This window comes from Conger conger, chromosome 2, assembly GCF_963514075.1.
Source record: "Conger conger chromosome 2, fConCon1.1, whole genome shotgun sequence".
In the NCBI taxonomy this organism is placed as follows: Eukaryota; Metazoa; Chordata; class Actinopteri; order Anguilliformes; family Congridae; genus Conger; species Conger conger.
In genome coordinates, this window is record NC_083761.1 from 847,226 (window position 1) to 871,700 (window position 24,475).

General features: G+C 48.7%; 4 protein-coding genes across 6 annotated transcripts in view; 2 read left to right on the forward strand and 2 right to left on the reverse strand.

Annotated features, from left to right (window-relative positions):
- The first annotated feature begins 105 nt into the window (after nt 1-105).
- On the forward strand, nt 106-2,024 carry rbbp9 (retinoblastoma binding protein 9). Its single transcript, XM_061231520.1, has 5 exons — nt 106-265; nt 551-593; nt 713-818; nt 1,025-1,110; nt 1,381-2,024. Exons 1-5 carry the CDS (start codon nt 170-172, stop codon nt 1,599-1,601), a joined length of 552 nt encoding a protein of 183 aa, XP_061087504.1. The 5' UTR covers nt 106-169; the 3' UTR covers nt 1,602-2,024.
- polr3f (polymerase (RNA) III (DNA directed) polypeptide F) lies at nt 2,022-8,151 on the reverse strand. Of its 2 annotated transcripts, none has more exons than XM_061231519.1 (9): nt 8,099-8,151; nt 6,708-6,825; nt 5,869-5,936; nt 5,608-5,675; nt 5,230-5,342; nt 4,764-4,907; nt 3,934-4,041; nt 3,533-3,724; nt 2,022-2,777 (listed from the first exon to the last, which is right to left on the reverse strand). In XM_061231519.1, exons 2-9 carry the CDS (start codon nt 6,762-6,764, stop codon nt 2,700-2,702), a joined length of 828 nt encoding a protein of 275 aa, XP_061087503.1. In that variant the 5' UTR covers nt 6,765-6,825; nt 8,099-8,151; the 3' UTR covers nt 2,022-2,699. The 2 variants fall into 2 exon arrangements, with proteins under 2 accessions (XP_061087503.1, XP_061087502.1); XM_061231518.1 differs by having other exon boundaries at nt 7,936-8,136.
- Nucleotides 7,806-20,299, forward strand: dzank1 (double zinc ribbon and ankyrin repeat domains 1). Its single transcript, XM_061231521.1, has 21 exons — nt 7,806-8,446; nt 8,814-8,960; nt 9,141-9,294; nt 9,735-9,864; nt 10,519-10,600; nt 10,879-10,988; nt 11,086-11,168; nt 12,939-13,056; nt 13,364-13,477; nt 14,319-14,423; nt 14,554-14,676; nt 15,401-15,556; nt 15,927-16,149; nt 16,696-16,799; nt 16,913-16,996; nt 17,120-17,201; nt 17,655-17,746; nt 18,359-18,442; nt 18,589-18,716; nt 19,135-19,209; nt 19,352-20,299. The coding sequence occupies exons 2-21, from the start codon at nt 8,852-8,854 to the stop codon at nt 19,518-19,520; spliced, it is 2,325 nt and encodes a 774-aa protein (XP_061087505.1). The 5' UTR covers nt 7,806-8,446; nt 8,814-8,851; the 3' UTR covers nt 19,521-20,299.
- A 221-nt stretch (nt 20,300-20,520) lies between these two features.
- The window catches only part of kat14 (lysine acetyltransferase 14), an 8,733-nt gene continuing 4,778 nt past the window's right edge, over nt 20,521-24,475 (reverse strand). Inside the window, exons 8-10 of one of the 2 annotated variants that reach the window (XM_061230862.1) lie at nt 23,207-23,382; nt 22,080-22,270; nt 20,521-21,470 (exon numbers count right to left, since the gene is read on the reverse strand). In XM_061230862.1, the coding sequence (XP_061086846.1) occupies nt 21,297-21,470; nt 22,080-22,270; nt 23,207-23,382 (541 nt within the window). In that variant the 3' untranslated portion in view covers nt 20,521-21,296. Of the gene's footprint in view, nt 21,471-21,562; nt 21,898-22,027; nt 22,271-23,206; nt 23,383-24,475 lie in introns of those variants that run through there. The other variant, XM_061230863.1, reaches the window with a different exon arrangement.

Genomic DNA, 24,475 nt, shown 5'->3' on the forward strand with positions numbered 1-24,475 from the left:
TCCGTAGTCAACTCGACAAACAGCAGTCAGGAGATACGAGACGCAATTTCAGCCCTTGTCACTTCCTGACAGAAATATTGAACTACAACTCCCATGATGCTTCGTGCCAGTTTGTTCTCTTGCGCATGCTCTCGGGTCAGACGATTGTTTCCGAAAAAGTGGGAAGAAAATGCCGCTGTGTAAAGCTGTAATAGTGCCTGGGAATGGAGCTGGAAACGTGGAACATTGCAACTGGTACGGGTGGGCCAACAAAGAGATCAATAAAGTAAGTTACTAAAGCATCTGCGAGGCGTTAGCTGTGTCGGTACGACCTGGAGATCTATAATACCGTTGACATTAAAGTTCTGCTAGTTAGAAATAGGTTCAAACCCCTTTCACCAGACTTTGCAATAAGTAAAGCTTCTTGTGGTTTTCTGTCCACGTGAGCATTCAGCATGTCAGATAGGGACGATCCCATGCTATCTAAACGCGAATGCATCAAATGTTTCCACTGCATCTAGATGTTGATGTAGACCGGTAGGATATATGACACATCACATTTAACTCACAGATTCCCGATATGACCTGCTTGCTGAAAAATATGCCGGATCCGGGTGAGTACTGTCGTTTTCCGCTAAAGGGCTTACAGTACTGACGGTTGACTGTGTTTCTGACGGTTCGTGTATGCAATTAAGAGTGTGACAACACAGTGCCCCGTTCTCTGGTTCCCCAGTGACGGCCAGGGAGAGCATCTGGCTGCCCTTCATGGAGGAGCAACTGCAGTGTGACGAGAACACCGTGATCATCGGGCACAGCTCCGGTGCCGCCGCCGCGATGAGGTACCGCTCTGACGGACGCTGTTGCTCAAGAACATACGGGGAGACTAAAAAGCAGGATTTCCGCGGCAGGGCGCCGGCCTGGTTCGTTTAGGACAGTGGTCTCAAACTCAGCGCTATGGAGGGCCGTGTGTTTTCTGGTCCCCTCTTGACATCTAAATCAGCATGCTTTTTGCAAATCTTGAAATGTGTGTGTGTTTTGCGCCCAGGTATGCAGAGACGCACAAGGTGCATTCCATTGTGCTGGTGGGCGCTTACATCTCAGACTTGGGTGATGAGAACGAGAGAGAGAGCGGTGAGTGGGATTGCAGCGTGCGGTTTCCACAGCGTGTTCAGGGTTTACTTTATTGCTCACGTGTCAAACTCGAGTCCTGGAGGGCCGCAGTCTGCTGGTTTTTGGGTTGTTCTCGGCACCCGTGGTTCATTCAAGTCAGTGATTGGTCAGAGAGTCCACACACCTCGTTCTCAAGGCTTTAATTGGCAGATGATTGAAAAGAAATCACAAAAACCTGCAGACACTGCGGCCCCCTGGGTTTGACGCGCCTGCTTCCTGTGTGCGGTGCAGGGTACTTCGGCCGGCCGTGGGAATGGGAGAAGATCCGGGGGAACTGCGCTCACATCGTTCAGTTCGGCTCCACGGATGACCCGTTCCTGCCGTGGGCCGAGCAGCAGGCGGTGTCGGAGGGCCTGCGGGCCCAGCTCCACAAGTACAGCGACCGCGGACACTTCCAGAACTCCTGCTTCCCGGAGCTGCTCGCGGCAGTGCGCAAGCTGAAGGCCCAATAAGCGTCAGCGCAGAGCCTATAGACAACCAAGATGACCAACTCTACCCTACCCTCTGCTGCATAACTACCGGGCTACCGTTTGCTGTTACGGAACGGAAAGTCCATTCCCACAGGGTTGCACTTAGAGAGCGACTTCACTGTAATACAGAAGCAAGAACACGTGCAGAATTAGAGCTGTAGAGAGTTCACGGCTACATTGTATCTTATCTGACCCGTGTTCCGTAGGTGTTCGCTAATGCACATTATTATCGTACATCACTTCTGCCAAACGTCGCCATTTCATATGAAGAGTCCGTTTTATACTCACTGTATGGCAGGGATCTGATCCCTGCTACAGGGAACAAAGGTAGTCTGTGCCAAAGGTCTTCATAACTCCTGCATTGTGGATGCATGTTATTTAAATAAAATAACTACACAATGGAAATGTATAAATATTTTATTTGTTCCGCTAACACACCGCCTCTCTCCCCTCCATAAATTAATGACAGCTGACCCATGCATTCAGCAGACAGAGCTGTACTACAGAGCACAGCCCTGTACTACAGAGCACAGCCCTGTACTACAGAGCACATCCCTGTACTACAGAGCACAGCGCTGTGGTGCAGTGGTTGTCTCACTTGTAGCTTGTTTGAAAAGCAGATGTCGCTCGCTGTGCAGAACGTGGTTTATTTAAAGGTTAAAGGTCGTCACATTGGTCTCATCCACAGCAGTACTTATCTGGTCTGAACACAGACCTTTCAAACCCAGAGAAACCGATTCTCTGGGACTCAGTGGTTCTGAGTGTGGCCTGGAGCCACCTCAGGCCAGACCTGGACAGTGCCAACGCACTGTGCTCCACGACATTTTCCTTTCACGTGCAAAGCTGTCTTTTCAGTTCTTTGGAGAAAACTAAATGGTCAAACTCTGTGTGAAAACAAAAGAAAACAGGTCCAGCCACAAAGATGCCAGGCCTCAACTCTCCAGGTCAGAGTGGCAGATTCACAGAGTCCAAATTACCTCACTGTGTAGATCTCACACAAAATAAAATGGTGCATCAAGTAAAAAAATATCAGCTGGCACCATCCCAATCTTTTTCCATACAGTGTGAGAAGTGCTTTGGTCAGAAATCCAGCCACTCGGTCATGTAGATGCAGGTAGACGGAGAGATCTCTCCTCCTTCGTGACAGTCATCAAACACCTGAGAGAGAGAGAACACGTGTCACTTTGAACCCAAATCTGACAGCCTTTTATAAGTGGAATAAGTATATACCAGAGCATCAACATCATATTACTTGCTAGTTGTAATCTGTCCTGTAGGTTTTCACTCTAACAGCTAGAGCAAGGCTGCCCAACCCTGTTCCTGGAGATCTACCGTCCTGTAGGTTTTCACTCCAACCCTAACAAAGCACACCTCATTCAACAGCTAGAAAAGGACTGCCTAACCCTGTTCCTGGAGATCTACCGTCCTGTAGGTTTTCACTCCGACCAAGTGCAGTTATCCAGCTAACTCCGTAATCCTGCTTTGTGGGTTTCACTCAGTGCAGTTATCCAGCTAACTCAGTAATCCTGCTTTGTGGGTTTTACTCAGTGCAGTTATCCAGCTAACTCAGTGACCCTGCTTTGTGGGTTTTACTCAATGCAGTTATCCAGCTAACTCAGTGACCCTGCTTTGTGGGTTTTACTCAATGCAGTTATCCAGCTAACTCAGTAATCCTGCTTTGTGGGTTTCACTCAGTGCAGTTATCCAGCTAACTCAGTAATCCTGCTTTGTGGGTTTCACTCAGTGCAGTTATCCAGCTAACTCAGTAATCCTGCTTTGTGGGTTTCACTCAGTGCAGTTATCCAGCTAACTCCGTAATCCTGCTTTGTGAAACAGGGCCCAGGTGTGCCGGTAGATGGCAGACCTGCAGGAACAGGGCGGGGCACCGCGTCTGTAGGAGGGAGTGGTCTTACGGGGCACAGGCCGCAGGGCGTCTTGACGAGGCCGGTTGATTGGATGATGGGGTTGACCCCTCGGTACAGCTTCATTTGCCCGTCGACGCAGCCGGCTGTGCCCTCCTTCGCCGCGATGACGCTCATCTCCACCTTCCCGTCGTAGATCAGCGTGTTCAGGATGGTCTCGATGTCGTCCATGGAGAGCTCCACCTGGTGGCAGAACGGCACACGGTCAGGCCCGCCGTCCTCCAGCACACAGGCTGATCCGGGGTTAGGGGCTCCGTGTGCTCATCATAACCTTATACATTATGAGCTAAACAGCCACCTGATCTTAGATCCGTGTTTCGGAAGCAGCATTAATGACATTGACGCCCAGCTCACAGATGCACTAGCGGAGTAAGTGTGTGAGTGAGTCTCACCTTGCTGATGCCCAGCTCACAGATGTATTTCCACACTTCGTGCGAGGTGGCGAAGGAGCTGTTCCTCTGCACCATGGGGCTCTGCTTACTGTCCCTCGCCACTTCTGCCTGGAGAGAAACAAGGGCACCTCAAACATGGTTCCTCTTTCTCCCACACAACAATGGGCGGCCTGTAGCGTAGTGGTTAAGGTAAATGACTGGGGCACGCAAGGTCTGTGGTTCTAATCCCGGTGTAGCCACAATAAGATCCGCACAGCCGTTGGGCCCTTGAGCAAGGCCCTTAACCCTGCATTGCTCCAGGGGAGGATTGTCTCCTGCTTAGTCTAATCAACTGTACGTCGCTCTGGATAAGAGTGTCTGCCAAATGCCAATAATGTAACTACAGACCACACTGCCATTTCCCACACTCCTGCACAGGGTATCTGAAGGCTGAGAGGACAGCTGACAGATTTCAGCTGGTTTATTTCCTAGAAGCCATGTGCTGAAGGGTTAACAATATTTATATGCATCTCCATCAGTGGGGACACCGCACCTGAGACAACCGCCCTATGGCCTCCGCTTAACATGTTACTCACAGTTAATCAACCACAGCGTCAGTAAATGCCTGAGACTGATATGAGTGAAGGTGAAGAGGCCAACGTGTGTGTGTGTGTGTGAGTGTGTGTAATGCACATGAATCTCCACTTCTCTGCTAGAGTCACATACAAACTGGCAGTTTTAGAAACTGTTCATTGTTGTGCTGTCACAGGGTCCTGGCAGGAAAAGGAATGTTGCTACAAACACTACCGTTGCCATAGCAACCGAGAGACTCCCCCCCCCCCCCCCCTCACCTTGCCCTGCAGGAACTTAAAGCACTGCTGGTTCAGCACCTCCACAAACTCGGACTCAAAGTCCTGGTCGCTGTACCAGGCCCCCCCGGTGACAGAGCGGTCCGGCTGCAGGTTGTACAGCATGTACACTTTCTTCTTAGAGGCCTGGGGAGGGAGAGAGGGCGTTAATAAACATGAACTTTAATGTCAACACAACAACCGCCTCTTTCATCCAATGTATACAGACACTGCTGAAATGTTTGCTCACACTTGGCAGGCATGTATAGCACTCACTAAACAAGAAGAAGAAAAAAGGAAGGGGTAAATCGTCATAACAACCTGAGGAATTTATGACATTTGGGCAACATAATTAAACTGCTGAGTTTGTTCGCAGAAACGCCCCCTAGTGGCCAAAGACCGAAATACGGCAATCATAAACGAATATCGCCGGGCAGGCAGAGGATTTTAAAATCCAGCGTTCCCTTACAGCCACGGACTTGACGGCCTTGATGAGTTTCTTGCTCTCCAGGTTCTTTAGGATCTTGTTGATCTCGGTCAGCGGGAGGTTGCTCTTGTACCTGATGTCTCTGCTCCAGATGCCTACCAGAACAGGGGGCAGAAACTCAAACTCATTCTAGGCTGCCATGTGCCCTTTTAATACTTTTAATGTTACATTTCAGGCCATTCACATACGGATATGAACGTAAAATTAATCGGTTGGCATGGAGCACTATTGCCTTTTTTCAGTTCTCATGAACTTCAGTCTCAATTCATTTTCTGAATTGAAATGGATTTGACTCCATCCTGGTTCTTACGGAAAATGTTTTTTTCGCTCCCGTACAGAAAGCTTTCCGTTGAGTCTCACCCTTGTTTCCTGCATCTTCTATGATCTGATACACCAGCTTCTCCTGGTTGTCTGATCCCTTCATTTTACTGTGAAAAGCAGAAAACAGACAGGTCTGTCATTTTCTTCAGTTTACACTAACAAAGACAGCAATATAATAAATATAATATGGATATATAATAATGGTCTTGTGTATCACAAGGAAACATTGTGACAGTTTTCACAGCTTTAACACAGTGGTGTAAAACGGTCAGAGTGTTTGAACTCGAAGGGCGTGGTCACCTTGCTGACTGTGTGTCCTTCAGTCGGTATAGGAGTCCTGTGCTGTTCCGTAACAGGTCGAGTTGTCCCTTAAAAACAGAGAAAAGATGGTTTCCAAAGAAGCAGATGAACACAGAGCACAGTTATCCTGAAGCAGGTTCTCAAACACATTTCCATGGAAGGCTGTGTGTATGCAGGTTTTCATTCCCACCAAGTAATGCTTCCTTAATGGATTCCAATTACTCACTCAGCCATATATATTTAACTGCATTAAAGCACAGAATATAAGCAACAGTTGTTATTTAACACACAACACAAATAACACAAGTTTGAGACCACTCGTCTATGGGGAGAAACTGGACCTCAGTCTGGGATGATTATGGTACTGATGAACATAGACTCTTGCTTCCATTCCAGACTCACCTGTAGTTTTATAAACAGGAAGCTGAGACTCACCTATAGTTTTATAAACAGGAAGCTGACACTCGCCTGTAGTTTATAAACAGGAAGCTGAGACTCACCTGTAGTTTTATAAACAGGAAGCTGAGACTCGCCTGTAGTTTTATGAACAGGAAGCAGAGACTCACCTGTAGTTTTATAAACAGGAATTTTTATAAACGGGGCAGTGATTTGCCTGTAGTTTTATAAACAGGAAGCTGAGACTCGCCTGTAGTTTTATAAACAGGAAGCTCTCGCCTGTAGTTTTATAAACAGGAAGCTGAGACTCACCTGTAGTTTTATAAACAGGAACCTGAGACTCGCCTGTAGTTTTATAAACAGGAAGCTGAGACTCACCTGTAGTTTTATAAACAGGAAGCTGAGACTCACCTGTAGTTTATAAACAGGAAGCTGAGACTCACCACTGACAGAAGTCTGTTGATGGCCATGGCCCGCTGCTGGGCCTCCACATGGGGCATGTCGTTCTGGATCACCTGGTCCGTTATGCCATGAGGAAACTGCTGACAGAGGTCCTTTATCCTTCCGAGGAGACACAGACAGGAGGGTCTCAAAAGGGTGCACACCAATACTGCTTTAGCCCAGCTCACACCAATACAGCTTTAGCCCAGCTCACACCAATACAGCTTTAGCCCAGCTCACACCAATACTGCTTTAGCCCAGCTCACACCAATACTGCTTTAGCCCAGCTCACACCAATACTGCTTTAGCCCAGCTCACACCAATACTGCTTTAGCCCAGCTCACACCAATACTGCTTTAGCCCAGCTCACACCAATACTGCTTTAGCCCAGCTCACACCAATACTGCTTTAGCCCAGCTCACACCAATACAGCTTTAGCCCAGCTCACACCAATACTGCTTTAGCCCAGCTCACACCAATACTGCTTTAGCCCAGCTCACACCAATACTGCTTTAGCCCAGCTCACACCAATACTGCTTTAGCCCAGCTCACACCAATACTGCTTTAGCCCAGCTCACACCAATACTGCTTTAGCCCAGCTCACACACTGTCTGCGTAAACCGCCATGAAGTCTGGCACCGTTTTAGAATACATTACATTAGCCCAATCGCAGCCCGTCTAGATTTGTCATTTTACCTCTAAACGATGGGTCAGTTTCACAGACAAAGGTGAAGCTTAGTCCTGCACTAAATTCAATTTTGTGTGGATAATCTCCTTTCAAAAGAGAGTTTAGTAAGGACCAGGCTTGATCTGGGGAACTGGCCCTATGCGTAGCCATGTTTTGATTGTATAGCGATTGCGTCATTGCGGTTACTAAAGTTCATTGTTGTCATTTTTGTTTTCTGTCATTTTAAGCGTACACTTGAGGCCCAAACGCTGTTTCATTCGCTGAGCGATTCCTCAGGGATTACTGTTAGCAATCATGTAAATCGATTTGAAATCAGAAAATGCAATGCAACTGAAACATGTGGCTAAACAGCCTCTAGTAACTAATAATAATAAGGTAACTAATAATGACGCATTTAACATCAAACAGCACAAAATCCATATTTTAGCGAATATCCACAGTAATTCAGAACTATTGCTTTCCAGAGACTGGAATAATGCTAACTAATAAGCCGGTGTCTGGCCATCCGCTGAATCCATATGAAAATACTCAATGCAAAATACCGGTTTTCGATTTCCACGGGATCTGTTAATTCTTGTTTAACTTTCACCTCCGCCATGGTCGAAGAGTAAAAGTTATCGAAATGTAATGATGACGGCAAAACTATATGGCTAACAAACTAACAAACGTTAGCCTGAATACTTTCGGCAGAAACCCAGAGCAAACCTCGCTTTGCATCAACATTCGACACGCTAACGCCGGGTCCTCCATCGATGAGTCGCATCTGAGTTTAGTAGTCTGATTCATGCCTGTTCGCAATGGCGCTGTTGCTATGGGGAGATTAGAGCAATAGGCGTTGTTGTAGCGTTGCTTAGATACGCATACGCGGACTCGCATACGCTGTGTTACTGTATAGCTATATGGATTAACCTTAGGCATTACTTCGCTACATGTTGCAACCAAAGGAAATACATGAATAAATTTTTAAAACAGGTGATATAATAACGAGTAATGAACTAAATTTGTCAGCTACCATTACTCCCTCAAACATTGTTTACCAACTGGAAAACCCACGTAAGTAGACATAAGTTAGCTTCTTAGATAAAATCTGAACGTTAATTTAGCTAACGTTATGCTAACGTTAAGGTAAAAAAAACATCATCTGTCATAGCAATAAAGAATTATTAAATGGATAATTATTTAATGGAGAATATTGGCATATCGAATATTTTAGACAAGCAGCAATAGCTCGTTGAAGCATTAGCTAACACTTCAAGGTTAAACTTTCTTTGCATCGATTGAAAGTTACTTGCGATAAAAAATTGCAGTGCATTGAAATACAAGTTTGAGACTGCTGTATTGCGGTAATTGTGTCTTTAAATGTTTTCTCAATATTCTCTGTCTTGAATTTTCCTAAATGTGTGTGTTTTGAATTCTGCAGAATCTGCAGAGTTTTAATAGCATCAGCTCCCGGTAACCATGACAGCAGGCTCCATATTTGTACCACAAATTATCCCCATTCGGGTGCCCCCGCCTGGGAAAGCCAAGAATCACATCGACACAACAACGCCTGTCGAAATAAAGTCTGGTAAGACTCTGCCTGTCACACACACACACACAGTCACACATTTATGCACGCACACACACACACACACACACACACACACACACACACACACACACACACACACACATACACACACAATTCAAATACAGAAATTGAGTAGTCAGTAGAAAACCTCTGTAAACGTGACTGTATTTGCAATAGATTCCAGAGACGTGAGTATCTTCTACACGGTGGACGGCAGTAAGCCGGTGCCGGTGAAGAAGCCCGGGTTCGGAGAGAACACCACGATGAAGTACCGCGGCCCTGTGCACCTGCCCGAGGGGAAGGTGTCTGTCAGAGCACTGGCTGTTAGCAGGTAGATCCAAAAAGTTATTTCACTACAAAAACCCCAAAATAACATTTTTTTGTCATATATTTTGACTTACTGAAAAAGACTACAGATATTGTCAGTGAGGTGAAACAGTTTTACTTATTTCAAGCTTTGCCAATAGGGTAACAGAATTTTAACTGTCAAGTAAATAGTGACACATATATTTTCTACTCGTGAGAGAAATAATCCGGTTTGAAGTCTCATTATAGGACTGGAACACTTGCTCTTTGGTGTTTTATTAAATTTTTCCTCCATTTGTTATTGACTTTGCACTGATGAGTATCCTCTACATTTTGTTGTTTGGTCACTACAACAACTACGGAAACAGACTCTGTAAATATGCCGTCTGTTTAAAGGTGAGCAGAGTCTCAGTGGGAGCAGGAAGTGAGGTCAGAGCACTGATTAGATCTGATTTGTTTACACAGCGATGGCAGAGAGAGCGCCATTGTCACCAAGCTCTTCCTGGTGGACTACGTCCCCATGGAAACCATAGAGTCCACTGAGGACAACGAGGACAACTTCCTGCGACAGTACATCCGAGACGTGGGCCCGCAGGTGAGAGAGGAGAACCACCCAATCACAGCTCTGCTGCCTTATTTCCTCATCGTCTGTACGTGTATTAGCTGAGGGGGTAAGAGCAGTCATCTGGCAGCCGAAGGGTGGCTGGTTCGATCCCCGCCCTGGGTGTGTCGAAGTGTCCCTGAGCAAGACACCTAACCCCCAAATGCTCCTGACGAGCTGGTTGGTGCCTTACATGGCAGCCTGTTGGTGTTGACTTTGGGTGTGAATGGGTGAATGCTACATGGCAGCCTGTTGGTGTTGACTATGGGTGTGAATGGGTGAATGCAAGGCATCAGTTCTAAAGCGTCCATTTACCTTATTTCCCCCCACGGATGTGTGCTAATCCTCTTCTCTTCCTTTATGCTGATGCGCACATGCTGCTGAATTAAGCAAAGACATAAAGTAAGAGCCTGTGGACTTTACTGAGCTGATTTAGCACTCTGCACTTTATATTTAATATATGATAATAGATGACATGATTTAACTGTCAACATTTTAAACTAACTTCATTTTTACTCCTTATGTGTTGTCTATAGCTCTGTAGCCTGACAAATTCCCACACTAATGGACGATAAAGTTTTGAGTATTGAATCTTAACCCATGAAAGCGGTTGTGTTGAGCTCAGATGCATTGTGGGAATGTGTGCAGGAGGCCCAGGGCAGGAGCTCTGCGTTTAATCTCTCCGGAAGCCTGAGGAGCGCATGGGAGGACACCACCAGGAGCTTCCAAGGTCTGTCTGTCTGTCTGTCTGTCTGTCTGTCGGGTGTTTGTGTGTCTACAGGAGCTTCCTACGTTAACACTAGAGTTAATACTGTGGTGCTCCTTGCTTTTTTAAAATTAAAACTTTTCTGTGAATAGATTATAAAACAGTTGTGTAAGTATGTGATGAATCGATTATATAACAGGTGTGTGAGTAGATGGTATAACAGGTGTGTTAATAGATGGTATAACAGTGTGTGAGTAGATGGTATAACAGGTTTGTGAATGGGTTGTCATCTCCTCTCCCAGGGGTGAAGGTTCAGGGCAGGTCACCGAAGGGTCGGCGTTTCCATTTGGGGCCCCCCTCCCCCAAACTGAAGCACTCCTCCACCCCCACCCCACACCACAGCCAGGAGCAGGTAACTCAGACACCGCAGAATGTGATGGACATGACAGTACGGTCAGGGATGTGAACCAATCACAGTACGGCATTTGGCCGTGTGTTTTCACTGGCAGACCGAGGCGCAAGGGGAGGTCCTGTGGAAGAGTCTGACCAGGCTGGACATCTCCCGACTGCTGAAGGAAACAGACTTCCTCAGGTGAGCGCTCTGAGAGCACCTGGACACACCACACCACGCTGTGTCTTAGCATTAGCTGGTTAGCATTGTGAGAACGCTGTGTCTTAGCGTCAGCTGGTTAGCATTGTGAGAACGCTGTGTCTTAGCGTTAGCTGGTTAGCATTGTGAGAACGCTGTCTTAGAGTTAGCTGGTTAGCATTGTGAGAACGCTGTGTCTTAGCGTTAGCTGGTTAGCATTGTGAGAACGCTGTGTCTTAGCGTTAGCTGGTTAGCATTGTGAGAACGCTGTGTCTTAGCGTTAGCTGGTTAGCATTATGAGAACGCTGTCTCTTAGCATTAGCTGGTTAGCATTGTGAGAACGCTGTGTCTTAGCGTTAGCTGGTTAGCATTATGAGAACGCTGTTTCTTAGCGTTAGCTGGTTAGCATTGTGAGAACGCTGTGTCTTAGCATTAGCTGGTTAGCATTGTGAGAACGCTGTGTCTTAGCGTTAGCTGGTTAGCATTGTGAGAACGCTGTGTCTTAGCGTTAGCTGGTTAGCATTGTGAGAACGCTGTGTCTTAGCGTTAGCTGGTTAGCATTGTGAGAACGCTGTGTCTTAGCATTAGGTGGTTAGCATTGTGAGAACACTGTGTCTTAGCGTTAGCTGGTTAGCATTGTGAGAACGCTGTGTCTTAGCGTTAGCTGGTTAGCATTGTGAGAACGCTGTTTCTTAGCGTTAGCTGGTTAGCATTGTGAGAACGCTGTGTCTTAGCGTTAGCTGGTTAGCATTATGAGAACGCTGTTTCTTAGCGTTAGCTGGTTAGCATTGTGAGAACGCTGTGTCTTAGCATTAGCTGTTAGCATTGTGAGAACGCTTTGTCTTAGCATTAGCTGGTTAGCATTGTGAGAACGCTGTCTTAGCGTTAGCTGGTTAGCATTGTGAGAACGCTGTGTCTTAGCGTTTGCTGGTTAGCATTGTGAGAACGCTGTGTCTTAGCGTTAGCTGGTTAGCATTATGAGAACGCTGTTTCTTAGCGTTAGCTGGTTAGCATTGTGAGAACGCTGTGTCTTAGCATTAGCTGTTAGCATTGTGAGAACGCTTTGTCTTAGCATTAGCTGGTTAGCATTGTGAGAACGCTGTCTTAGCGTTAGCTGGTTAGCATTGTGAGAACGCTGTGTCTTAGCGTTTGCTGGTTAGCATTGTGAGAACGCTGTGTCTTAGCTTTAGCTGGTTAGCATTGTGAGAACGCTGTGTCTTAGCGTTAGCTGGTTAGCATTGTGAGAACGCTGTGTCTTAGCATTAGCTGGTTAGCATTGTGAGAACGCTGTGTCTTAGCGTTAGCTGGTTAGCATTGTGAGAACGCTGTGTCTTAGCATTAGCTGGTTAGCATTGTGAGAACGCTGTGTCTTAGCGTTAGCTGGTTAGCATTGTGAGAACGCTGTGTCTTAGCATTAGCTGGTTAGCATTGTGAGAACGCTGTGTCTTAGCATTAGCTGGTTAACATTGTGAGAATGCTGTCTTAGCGTTAGCTGGTTAACACAGTGAAAATGTTATACTTTAGCACTAGCTAGTAAATACAGAGTACTATGGATTAGCATTAGCTGGATAACACAATTATGCTTCAGCATTAGCATTAAAACGGTTAGCATGTTATGCATTAGCCTTAACTCGCTAACTGAGAATGTTGTGCTTTAGCATTCGCTAGGACATAATGAATGTTATGCATTATCATTAGCTGGGTAGCGCAGTTATTGCTTTAGCGTGAGCTTGCTGACGCTGTTAGGCTGGTTCTGCGCTTGTGTTTCTCCAGGTGTCCCCAGTGCCTGTCCCCTCGTCCCTCAGACCCTTTTGCCCGGTTCTGCCCCCAGTGTGGCACCCCGGTGCCCCCCCTCCCGGAGCAGAGGCTACCCCCCACAGAGGGGGGGCAGGTAGGGCTCAGAAAACATCTTCTTCACTGTTTACTGCCTGTTTCACTGTTTAATCACTGCCTGTTACACTGTTTCATTGTGTTAGAATGTTCAACTTGTGGCCTGAAAATAACTCTACAAATAAGTTTATTATGAATTTATTATTATTATAATAATTATCATTATTATTATTTGCATGTATCATAGAATAGAATAACTTTATTCTTCCCAGGGGGAACTTCAGAATAAACACATGATTTAAAATAAACAATAAGTCCTTGAGTAAATTACTGTAATATGACAGGGGTTTGTTTTGTTTATTTTTGAGATGCGGCTGTGTGTCCACTGCAAAATGATGGGGCCCCTGAGCTCCCCCGTCTGTGTGGTCTGTGAGGCCCCCATGGGCCCCCAGCCACTGCCTCAAGCCAGCCTGAGACTCACGGTACGTCTCCTCACTTACCGCTAAACACACTGAATCACCTCACTTACCGCTAAACACACTGAATCACCTCACTTACCGCTAAACACACTGAATCACCTCACTTACCGCTAAACACACTGAATCACCTCACTTACCGCTAAACACACTGAATCACCTCACTTACCACTAAAACACACACTGAATCACCTCACTTACCGCTAAACACACTGAATCACCTCACTTACCGCTAAACACACTGAATCACCTCACTTACCGCTAAACACACTGAATCACCTCACTTACCGCTAAACACACTGAATCACCTCACATACCGCTAAACACACTGAATCACCTCACTTACCACTAAAACACACACTGAATCACCTCACTTACCGCTAAACACACTGAATCACCTCACTTACCGCTAAACACACTGAATCACCTCACTTACCGCTAAACACACTGAATCACCTCACTTACCGCTAAACACACTGAATCACCTCACTTACCGCTAAACACACTGAATCACCTCATTTACCACTAAAACACACACTGAATCACCTCACTTACCACTAAACACACTGAATCACCTCATTTACCACTAAAACACACACTGAATCACCTCACTTACCGCTAAACACACTGAATCACCTCACTTACCGCTAAATACACTGAATCACCTCACTTACCGCTAAACACACTAAATCACCTCACTTACCGCTAAACACACTGAATCACCTCACTTACCGCTAAACAGACTAAATCATAAAGCCTACAGTAAAGAACACATAGTATTTGCCATAAGCAAAGCTTTAATTGGTCATTGTGAGCCCCCTTCCATAAACCTGCATGTTGCGTTCAGTCTTTTCCTCAGGACAAGGTGATCTGCCCGTCATGTGGAGCAGGACACCCAGCCAACCTCACCTACTGCGCCGTCTGTGAGACCAGGCTGCCCGAACCGCCCACTGTAAGAACCCCACCAATCAGAGGTTAAATAGGGGGGAGGAAGGGTTCAATTCAGTTAAATGTATTTGTATGGCGCTTTTTACAGACACAGGTGTGACGCTAACTGACAGCCCCTTTCCCTCCGTGGGCAGGCTACCCTTGGGGGAGGGCGTGCCCCTCCCCTGCCCAGTTCAGACGGGAGGATGATATTCTGCTCCAACTGCAGCAGGGTCAACAACTGCGACGCCCGCTACTGTGACTGGTGTGGGGCCAAGGTGAGAGATTATCCCAGGTACCTGTGTCTGGTGTGGAGCCCAGGTGAGAGATTATCCCAGGTACCTGTGTCTGGTGTGGAGCCCAGGTGAGAGATTATCCCAGGTACCTGTGTCTGGTGTGGAGCCCAGGTGAGAGATTATCCCAGGTACCTGCGACTGGTGTGGAGCCCAGGTGAGAGATTATCCCAGGTACCTGCGACTGGTGTGGAGCCCAGGTGAGAGATTATCCCAGGTACCTGCGACTGGTGTGGAGCCCAGGTGAGAGATTATCCCAGGTACCTGCGACTGGTTTGGGGCCACGGTTAAAACAGAAATGTGTTAAGAAATCCATTGTAACAAATCAATTGGGTCAGACAGGTTACAGTTGCAGCGGTGTGGTGTTAAGCGTGTGTGTGTGTGTGTGTGTGTGTGTGTGTGTGTGTGTGTGTGTGTCTCTGCAGCCGGGCAGCGGTGTGGTGCTAAGCGTGTGTGTGTGTGTGTGTGTGTGTGTGTGTGTGTGTGTGTGTGTGTGTCTCTGCAGCCGGGCAGCGGTGTGGTGTTAAGCGTGTGTGTGTGTGTGTGTGTGTGTGTGTGTGTCTCTGCAGCCGGGCAGCGGTGTGGTGTTAAGCGTGTGTGTGTGTGTGTGTGTGTGTGTGTGTGTGTGTGTGTGTGTCTGCAGCCGGGCAGTGGTGTGGTGTTAAGCGCGTGTGTGTGTGTGTGTGTGTGTGTGTGTGTGTCTCTGCAGCCGGGTCACCCCGCTCCGTGTCTGGCGTGTTCGCGCTGCGGGGCCAACAGCGAGCGTTACGCCACGTACTGCGGCTCCTGCGGGGCCTTCCTGGAGGGGCCCGTCAGAGTCAGCGCTGGGGCCTCCTACTCAGCAGGGGGCGCCATGCTGCAGAGCGTACGTCTCCCTCTCTCTCTTTCTGCCTCTCTCTCACCCTCTCTCTTCCTCCCTCTCTCTCTCCCTCTCCCTCCCCCTCCCTCCCTCTCTCACCCTCCCTCCCTCTCTCACCCTCCCTCTCCCTCCCTCTCTCTCACCCTCTCCCTCCCTCTCTCACCCTCTCTCTTCCTCCCTCTCCCTCTCCGTCCCCCTCCCTCCTTCTCCCTCTCTCTCCCTCTCTCTTCCTCCCTCTCTCTCTCTCCCCCTCCCTCCTTCTCCCTCTCTCTCCCTCTCCCTCCCTCCCTCTCTCTCCCTCTCTCTCCCTCTCCCTCCCTCTCCCTCACTCTTTAGTATTTCATTGTGAAGCACTTGTACCTTCTCTCCCCTGCAGTCTTCCCTGCGCTCGGAGGGTGTGAGCTGGCTGCCCGTGCCCCTCCCTCAGCCCCCCCCGATCCCCCCTCCCTGCTCAGACCAGCACACGCAGACGGTCGGGCTGTTCTACCCCTCAGGCACGGAGCTTCAGAAGAAGGGCCAGCAGGTGGCGCTGGAGCTGACCCGGCAGGAGCAGATGAGGGACCGACGACCCCTGCTGACCCCCATCAGCCCCGGCAGAGGTACCCCAACACTGGCCCATGGGGAACCCCAACACTGGCTATTATGGCCAAGGACAGGGGTGGGAAGCTCTATTCCAGGAGCTTGGTGTCTGTTAGCAGGTTTTTGTTCCTGGAGTTAAACCTGCAGACGCTGCAGCCCTCCAGGACTGGAGTTAAACCTGCAGACACTGCGGCCCTCCAGGACTGGAGTTAAACCTGCAGACACAGCGCCCCCTCCAGGACTGGAGTTAGACCTGCAGACACTGCGGCCCTCCAGGACTGGAGTTAAACCTGCAGACACTGCGGCCCTCCAGGACTGGAGTTAAACCTGCAGACACTGCGGCCCTCCAGGACTGGAGTTAAACCTGCAGACACTGCGGCCCTCCAGGACTGGAGTTAAACCTGCAGACACAGCGCCCCCTCCAGGACTGGAGTTAGACCTGCAGACACTGCGGCCCTCCAGGACTGGAGTTAATCCTGCAGACACAGCGCCCCCTCCAGGACTGGAGTTAAACCTGCAGACACAGCGCCCCCTGGAGGTAAACCTGCGCTGTGCTTCATTCTCAGGGTACTGGAGGAAGCAGCTGGATCACATCTGTGCACACTTCCGCAGCTACACTCAGAATAACGCAGAGTTCAGAACGCTGGTCGGCGAGCCGCGGATGGGCAAGGTGAGGTTCTGTCCGCATCCGCGTCCATCTCACCTGCGCAAATCTACCTTTCTGAAGCTACAGTGAGTCTTCTGAGGCTGTCCAGCTGGTTGATGGTCCTGATGTTCCCTCAGCTGCTCTCAGCCACTGTGCAGGAGGAGAGCGATGAGGTCAGCGTGAGGATCAACTTCGTCTCAGCAGGATCTGAGAGGTCAAAGGTCAGCGATGTGATGGTGTGTGTGTGAGTGGCGTGTGTGATCTTTGTATGTGACGGTGTATGTGATCAGTGTGTATCACGGTGTGTGTGAGGGTGTGTGTAATTGGTGTGTTTCTGTTTTCAGGGAGGGGAGAAGGGGAAGTCCGCTAGCCAGTCGGAGCTCCTCCCCCAGAACAGTGTGACGGACAGCCTACCCAGCCAATCAGGTAGCCAGACCAGCGTGGGGGAGGGGGTTTGACTGAAACAGCACCCCCCTGCGGGTGAGATGTGTGTACTGACCGTAGACTGAAGAGAAATATGGACCAAGTGTCTGTTACGTCACCCACTGACTCACCCACTGGTGAAGAGCCTTCTGAAGCCCTGATTCCTCCACAGAGTATTACTGTATTTTCCTAATAACACGATAACATAAAGAAAATCGGCACATGGGGAGGCATTAGATGAAGGAAAAAACTAAATTTTCTTGTTGGAAAAAAATCTATTTTGACCACGATTGTACCATTGACTTTACATTGAAAACGGGTCTGAATGACCTTCACTGGAGCCAGCCACAGTGCTGCTAGTGAGCACCATCTGTCAGCAGGACCAGGAAATGAGCTTCAGAAAAGAAGCTGGTTTTGACCACTTGGTACTGACCCTGGGCTGCTTGCAATCAACAGCGTGTGAGCACAGCGCCCCCTGTGGAGACTCCAGGAAGGACAGGAAGCAGCGACGGGCAACCCGGCTGCAGGAAGAGGAGGAGACTCTGCTGGTGAGCGTCCCGCCCTCTATGGGCCCCTGAATCCCGCCCGATTCCAGCTCCAAAAATCTGGGTCTGGAGAGGACTCAAGATAAACACACATTTGAGTGGCTGAGGCACATGACTGGGACCCGGAACGCTGGTGGTTCAAGCCCTGCTGTTGCCACGATAAGATCAGTGTAGCTGTTGGGCCCTTGAGCCAAGCCCATAACCCCACATTGGTCCCTGCTTAGTCTAATCAAATGTAAGTCACTTTGGATAAAAGCACCAGCTAAATATCTGTAATGTAAAGTTCCACTCACATTCACAGCAGTTACACCTTCTACATGCAGTTACTCAGACATGGTGTAGAAATCCAAGTATTCCATATGCAAACGTTACTCTATATTTTTAATAAGGGGAGGGATCACAGAAAACATGTTTGTCCTTCCTGAGCTGTGTTTGACCTATGACTGTATACATGAGTGTGGTGCATTGTGGGTAATGTAGTTTTTTGTCCTGGTCCAGGCTTGTATGTGTAAATGAGCTTATTGAAATGTGCAGAGTCACTGTAATGTTGTGAAGCATCAGTGTTGAGTGTTGTGTGTAAACCTTGTTTCCCTGTGGGGGTCTCTGCTATCCCAGCAGTCCAAGGACACGCAGCTCCTGTCCGAGCTGGGCCCCGGGGGCCGGGGCCGGGGGGCCGTGGTGCAGCAGCTCCTGGAGGAGGTAAGAGCCCCACAGGGGCCCGGGAGAGACGGTGAACAGTCCTGTGTGCTGGTGTTCTGGGTTGGGGGCGTGTCCTGTGTGCTGATGTTCCGGGTTGGGGGCGTGTCCTGTGTGCTGATGTTCCGGGTTGGGGGCGTGTCCTGCAGGGTGCTGACCCGTCGTGTCGTGGCTATGACGGACGCCCCGCCCTCACGGTCGCCGTGATGAACCTGCGTCACGAGCTCCTCCCCCTGCTGCTGCACCGGGGCGCCGACGTCGACCAGCAGTCTGGACCGTGAGTGCAGCCGTAATGACTGTAATACAGGAGCCCCCAAACTACAGCCGTAATGACTGTAATACAGGAACCCCCAAACTACAGCCGTAATGACTGTAATACAGGAACCCCCAAACTACAGCCGTAATGACTGTAATACAGGAACCCCCAAACTACAGCCGTAATGACTGTAATACAGGAGCCCCCAAACTACAGCCATAATGACTGTAACACAGGAGCCCCCAAACTACAGCCGTAATGACTGTAATACAGGAACCCCCAAACTACAGTCGTAATGACTGTAATATATGAACCCCCAAACTACAGCCGTAATTACTGTAATACAGGAACCCCCAAACTACAGCAGTAATTACTGTAATATAAAAATTCACTCAGTTTTCGCCTGTGTCTCTATCCCCCCTCTCCCTCTCTCTCTCAGGGTGAATAACTCGGCTCTGCACGAGGCAGCTGCTCTTGGGAATCAGGCGCTTCAGTGTGCTGAGATTCTGCTGGGGTGAGACACACACACACACTCACACACACACACTCACACACTCACACACACACACACACACACACACTCCATCGCAGCGTCAGTGAACACGCTGCACACGCGTGTGCGTGTTCTCACTCCGCTGTCTCTGACCCCTCTGCAGCTTCAGCGCCAGCATCCGGCAGCGGAACGGCCGCGGGCAGACGGCGTACGACCTGGCGGTGCGGTCGGGCTGCGGCCCGCTGGTGTCTCTGATCGCCGCGCGCACCGGCCAGGGCCTGCTGGACAAACTGGCCAAGCCCCGGAACCCCGTCAGCCTGGACACCTTCTGACCCGGACCAGAACCGCCCGGACACCTTCTGACCCAAACCAGAACCGCCCGGACACCTTCTGACCCGAACCGCCCGGACACCTTCTGACCCGAACCAGAACCGCCCGGACACCTTCTGACCCAAACCGCCCGCTTCTGACCCGAACCAGAACCGCCCGGACACCTTCTGACCCAAACCGCCCGCTTCTGACCCGAACCAGAACCGCCCAGACACCTTCTGACCCAAACCCACAAGCCCCATCACACTGGACACCTTCTGCCCGGATCTGACCCGGGACAGATCATCTCGACAGGTTCTGATCTGGGATAGTGCCGTTTGAAACCCAGGAGAGACGGCACACTCGTGTGGATGATTTATGAGATTTACACAGACCCTGCTGATCGTGCTCTGCTCCAGACCTCTGCAGGGATGTGTGTGGAAACCAGAGAGCCACGACCTGCAGCTCTCCAGGGCCAGGGTGGAGGACCCCTCAGTGTGAGCCCAACTGCTTCCATTAAATCCCCAAAACCGTGTGCTGAAGAATTACTCAATGATAGGACTGGGTTTAGTGTTGTACTGTCACTGACACTCCTTTAGCGTCCATGTCGCTCAACGCTGTCGTGTGTCAGGGGCACTAAAGGACACCTAAAGGAGCTACAGAGAGTCACTTCTGTATTTAACCAGTGAGCAGCGTATTTTACAGTATGATCCCGTCACTGGAATGCTTTTCTCTCTTTTGTCTTTTTTAAAACTCTTTTGTGAAATGATGTTGACATCAGAGAGGGCCACAATAAAACTTGATCAAGTGCTTTCTGCTCATCTCTGACTTGTTTACATTCTGACTTCTGTTTACATTCTGACTTCTGTTTGCTTTACATTTTGGCAGCGTACTCACACATCTGGCGTAGAGGACTAGCTTTTCCAGCACATTCCTCACCATATTGCTGCATACATGAAGAGACTGAATGACCAGTTCATATTCATATTCCAGATGATGTTCATTTAAAACACAAACCAGATGTTACATTTTGTAAATAGTTTAATAGGAAAAATAGCACACGGGCTACAGGATTGTACAGTATTATGAGAATTTACAAAATAATCATCAATAATCAAATCCTTCAAATGAGGAAACTTAGCCAGGTGTGGGCCAGATCGAGACTCAGTATTACGCTGGAATATTGGACTTATGTTTAACAAAAAAACTACAAATCCCTTTGGCCTCCATCTTAGACAAAACAATCAAAACAAAAAAAACATGGTCGCCTTCTGGTTGATACTATTGTCCTGCAAACTACACATCAGGGACTGTTCAATCTAACCACAACCACACACACACACAAACACACACAAACACACACAAACACACACACACACACACACACACACACACACACACACACACACACACACACACACACACAGTCACACACAGTCACACACAGTCAAACACAGTCAAACACAGTCATACAGATGTTCCTTTGACCTGATCTGGCATCACAAACTGACCAATTCCGACCGCGCAATTCAGATAAGGTCTGTTTCCACCAAGAGCTGAAAAAACAACGATGAACGCCCTCCACTCCAGAGTGTCTCACCACCGTACACACCTGTCAGTCAACGCAATAGACTTTCTGAGGGATGAGACGCTGCTCAGTGATTGGTCAGACTGCAGCGATGGTTGTTGTTCCAGCTCGTGTGTACAGAGCGCAGTCAGGATGCTCTCGTTCAGGTGCACAGGAATGATTCACTCATAACTGTAGTCGTCGTTTTTAAACATGGCTGCCCGGCGCTCCCTTAGCGTCTCAGCCGTAGGAAGAAGGCGTGCCGGCACTCCTTGCTCTCCACCGGGTAGTACTTATCGTAGAAATCCAGCACGTACTCCTCCGTCTTAAAGCCAAACTTCTGGTACAGCAGCATGGCTGGGTTACTGGCCGAGACGTGGAGGGTGACATCTTTACCCATACAGGTCTGAGAGGGGGGGAGGGAGAGAGAGGGAGAGGGGGGAGAGAGGAGGGGAGAGGGGGGAAGGGAGAGAGAAAGAAAGGAGGTGAGGGGGAGGGGGAGAGAAAGAGGGGGGAGAGGGGGAGAGAGAAAGGAGGGGAGAGAGAGAGAGAAGGGGAGATGCATGTAAAATCTTTATTTAACCTTTTTTTAACACCATGTGCTCACAAGAAACAAACAGGGTGATGAAAGAACTTGTGAAATCACTGTCATGCATAAACTTGTTTAAGAAGAGAGAAAGGGGAGAGAGTCTGTGACTAGAAGCCACCGCAGGGTAGATACGGACACTGCCTCAGTTTAATTACCCCAGTGAATGAGGGGGCATTTAACACGCCTTTATGGGGTGGGTGTGGTTCAGACTCACCTGTATGGGGTGGGTGTGGTTCAGACTCACCTGTATGAGGTGGGTTTTAGACTCACCTGTATGAGGTGGGGTTTAGACTCACCTGTATGAGGTGGGGTTTAGACTCACCTGTATGAGGTGGGTTTTAGACTCACCTGTATGGGGTGGGGTTTAGACTCACCTGTATGAGGTGGGGTTTAGACTCACCTGTATGGGGTGGGGTTTAGACTCACCTGTATGAGGTGGTAGATCATGAAGGTGGCGATGCCAGCCCTCCTCCACTCCGGGTGCACCAGCAGGAAGGAGATGTACGCCTCGTTGTACTTCACATCCGGGACCATGAACCCGAACCCAATCACCACCTTCTTATACAGAACCACCACGCTGAAGTCTGGGTACTGCAGGCACTCTGACAGGTCCACACCTGAGAGGATCACACACACACACACACACACACACACACACACATACAGATACACACACATACACACACACACACACACACACATACAGATACACACACATACACACACACACACACACACACACACACACACACATACACACAGATACACACAGATACATACACACACACACACACACACACACACACACACATACATACACACACACACACACACACACACATACAGATACAGATACACACACACACACACACACACACACACACACACACACACATACAGATACACACATACATACATACACACACACATACAAACACACACACACACACATACATACAGATATACAGATACACACACACACACACACACACATACATACACACACATACAGATACACACACACACACACATACATACACAAACACACACACACATACATACATACACACACACACACACACACACACATACAGATACACACACACACACACACACACACACACACACATACATACATACACACACATACACATACATACACACACATACATACAAACACAAACACACACACACATACATACATACATACACACACACACACACACACACACACACACACACACACAAACACAAACACACACACACATACATACATACACACACACACACACACACACACACACACACACACAATTACAAACCAAGCTGCTATTAAAAAAAGGGGTGTGGGGTGGAATATCACCTTCAAGAGATCACTTGTGTAACATGTGTTTCCTGTAAATGCCAATGAAACATTCCTGCAATACTCAGGAAGTGGATTGTACTGGAAAAAGAGTGAACTGTTAGTGGAGGGGAAAATAACAGGAAGTATACTGGACAGGACGTCAGTGGGGGTGAGTAGGATGTGAAACAGGAAGTGAGCAGGTGCGTACCTGGCCAGAAGATCTCGTGGCACATGGCGTTGACGGAGGGGATGTGGTTGGGGCGCACGTAGCAGTAGTCGATGGGGGCCTCGGGTTCGGGGGCCCAGCTGGGGTTGTTCCGGTGGGCGTGGCCCCGGATCTCTGCCAGCAGATTCAGCTTCAGGGGCCGGCTCTCGTAGTCCCGCCTGGAGAGGGGAGGGGCTTATCACAAACACCTCCCAAATAACGCTCTCAAAAACTACAATACAAGTGGCAGAGCCACAGGTGTCTTCTCAACAGTCGACAGGGTTATCGACTGTACCAAAAAAGATGCAAGCATCTTGCATTACAAAGTAAGTGCATACAGTAAATCCTCAAATTGTGTCCGGGATTCTATTTGAAGCCGGGCCTCGGATAATAGCCGGGGGCGTGGCCGATTCGGACAAATAAAGGCCGGCCCCCAAATACAAGCCGGGGTAATATTGCCTACCAGTAGGGCTATCAGTCCATGAGCACTAGAAGACATTGTTTCGATTTAACTCATTGAAATAAAAGAGCTTGTCTTAATATTTTATATTGTTGGTTGGTTTAATACTGTTGCCAATGAAAAGTCGTTGTCCTACACCATGGGTCTCCAACATGTTGCTCTACCAGTCGCTTGCCGCCCCCTTCTAAGTAGCTTGCCAAAGGCTGAAGCAGTATACATTTAAACACAATGTTTCACAATTGTTTAAATGTATCACAATTCCAGCTTACAAATTTAATTAAATTTAATCAATTTAGGCTACTTGGCTACGCAATAAGGTTTCCATGTATTTACAGCACAGCGCACGTTCAGTATGTGGGAGGTGTGTGAGGATTGTGGGTAATGTAGTTCACAGGCTGGAGGGACAGTACCGTATGAAGGGCTTCAGTATGCGGGAGGTGTGTGAGGATTGTGGGTAATGTAGTTCACAGGCTGGAGGGACAGTACCGTATGAAGGGCTTCAGTATGCGGGAGGTGTGTGAGGATTGTGGGTAATGTAGTTCACAGGCTGGAGGGACAGTACCGTATGAAGGGCTTCAGTATGCGGGAGGTGTGTGAGGATTGTGGGTAATGTAGTTCACAGGCTGGAGGGACAGTACCATATGAAGGGCTTCAGTATGCGGGAGGTGTGTGAGGATTGTGGGTAATGTAGTTCACAGGCTGGAGGGACAGTACCGTATGAAGGGCTTCAGTATGCGGGAGGTGTGTGAGGATTGTGGGTAATGTAGTTCACAGGCTGGAGGGACAGTACCGTATGAAGGGCTTCAGTATGC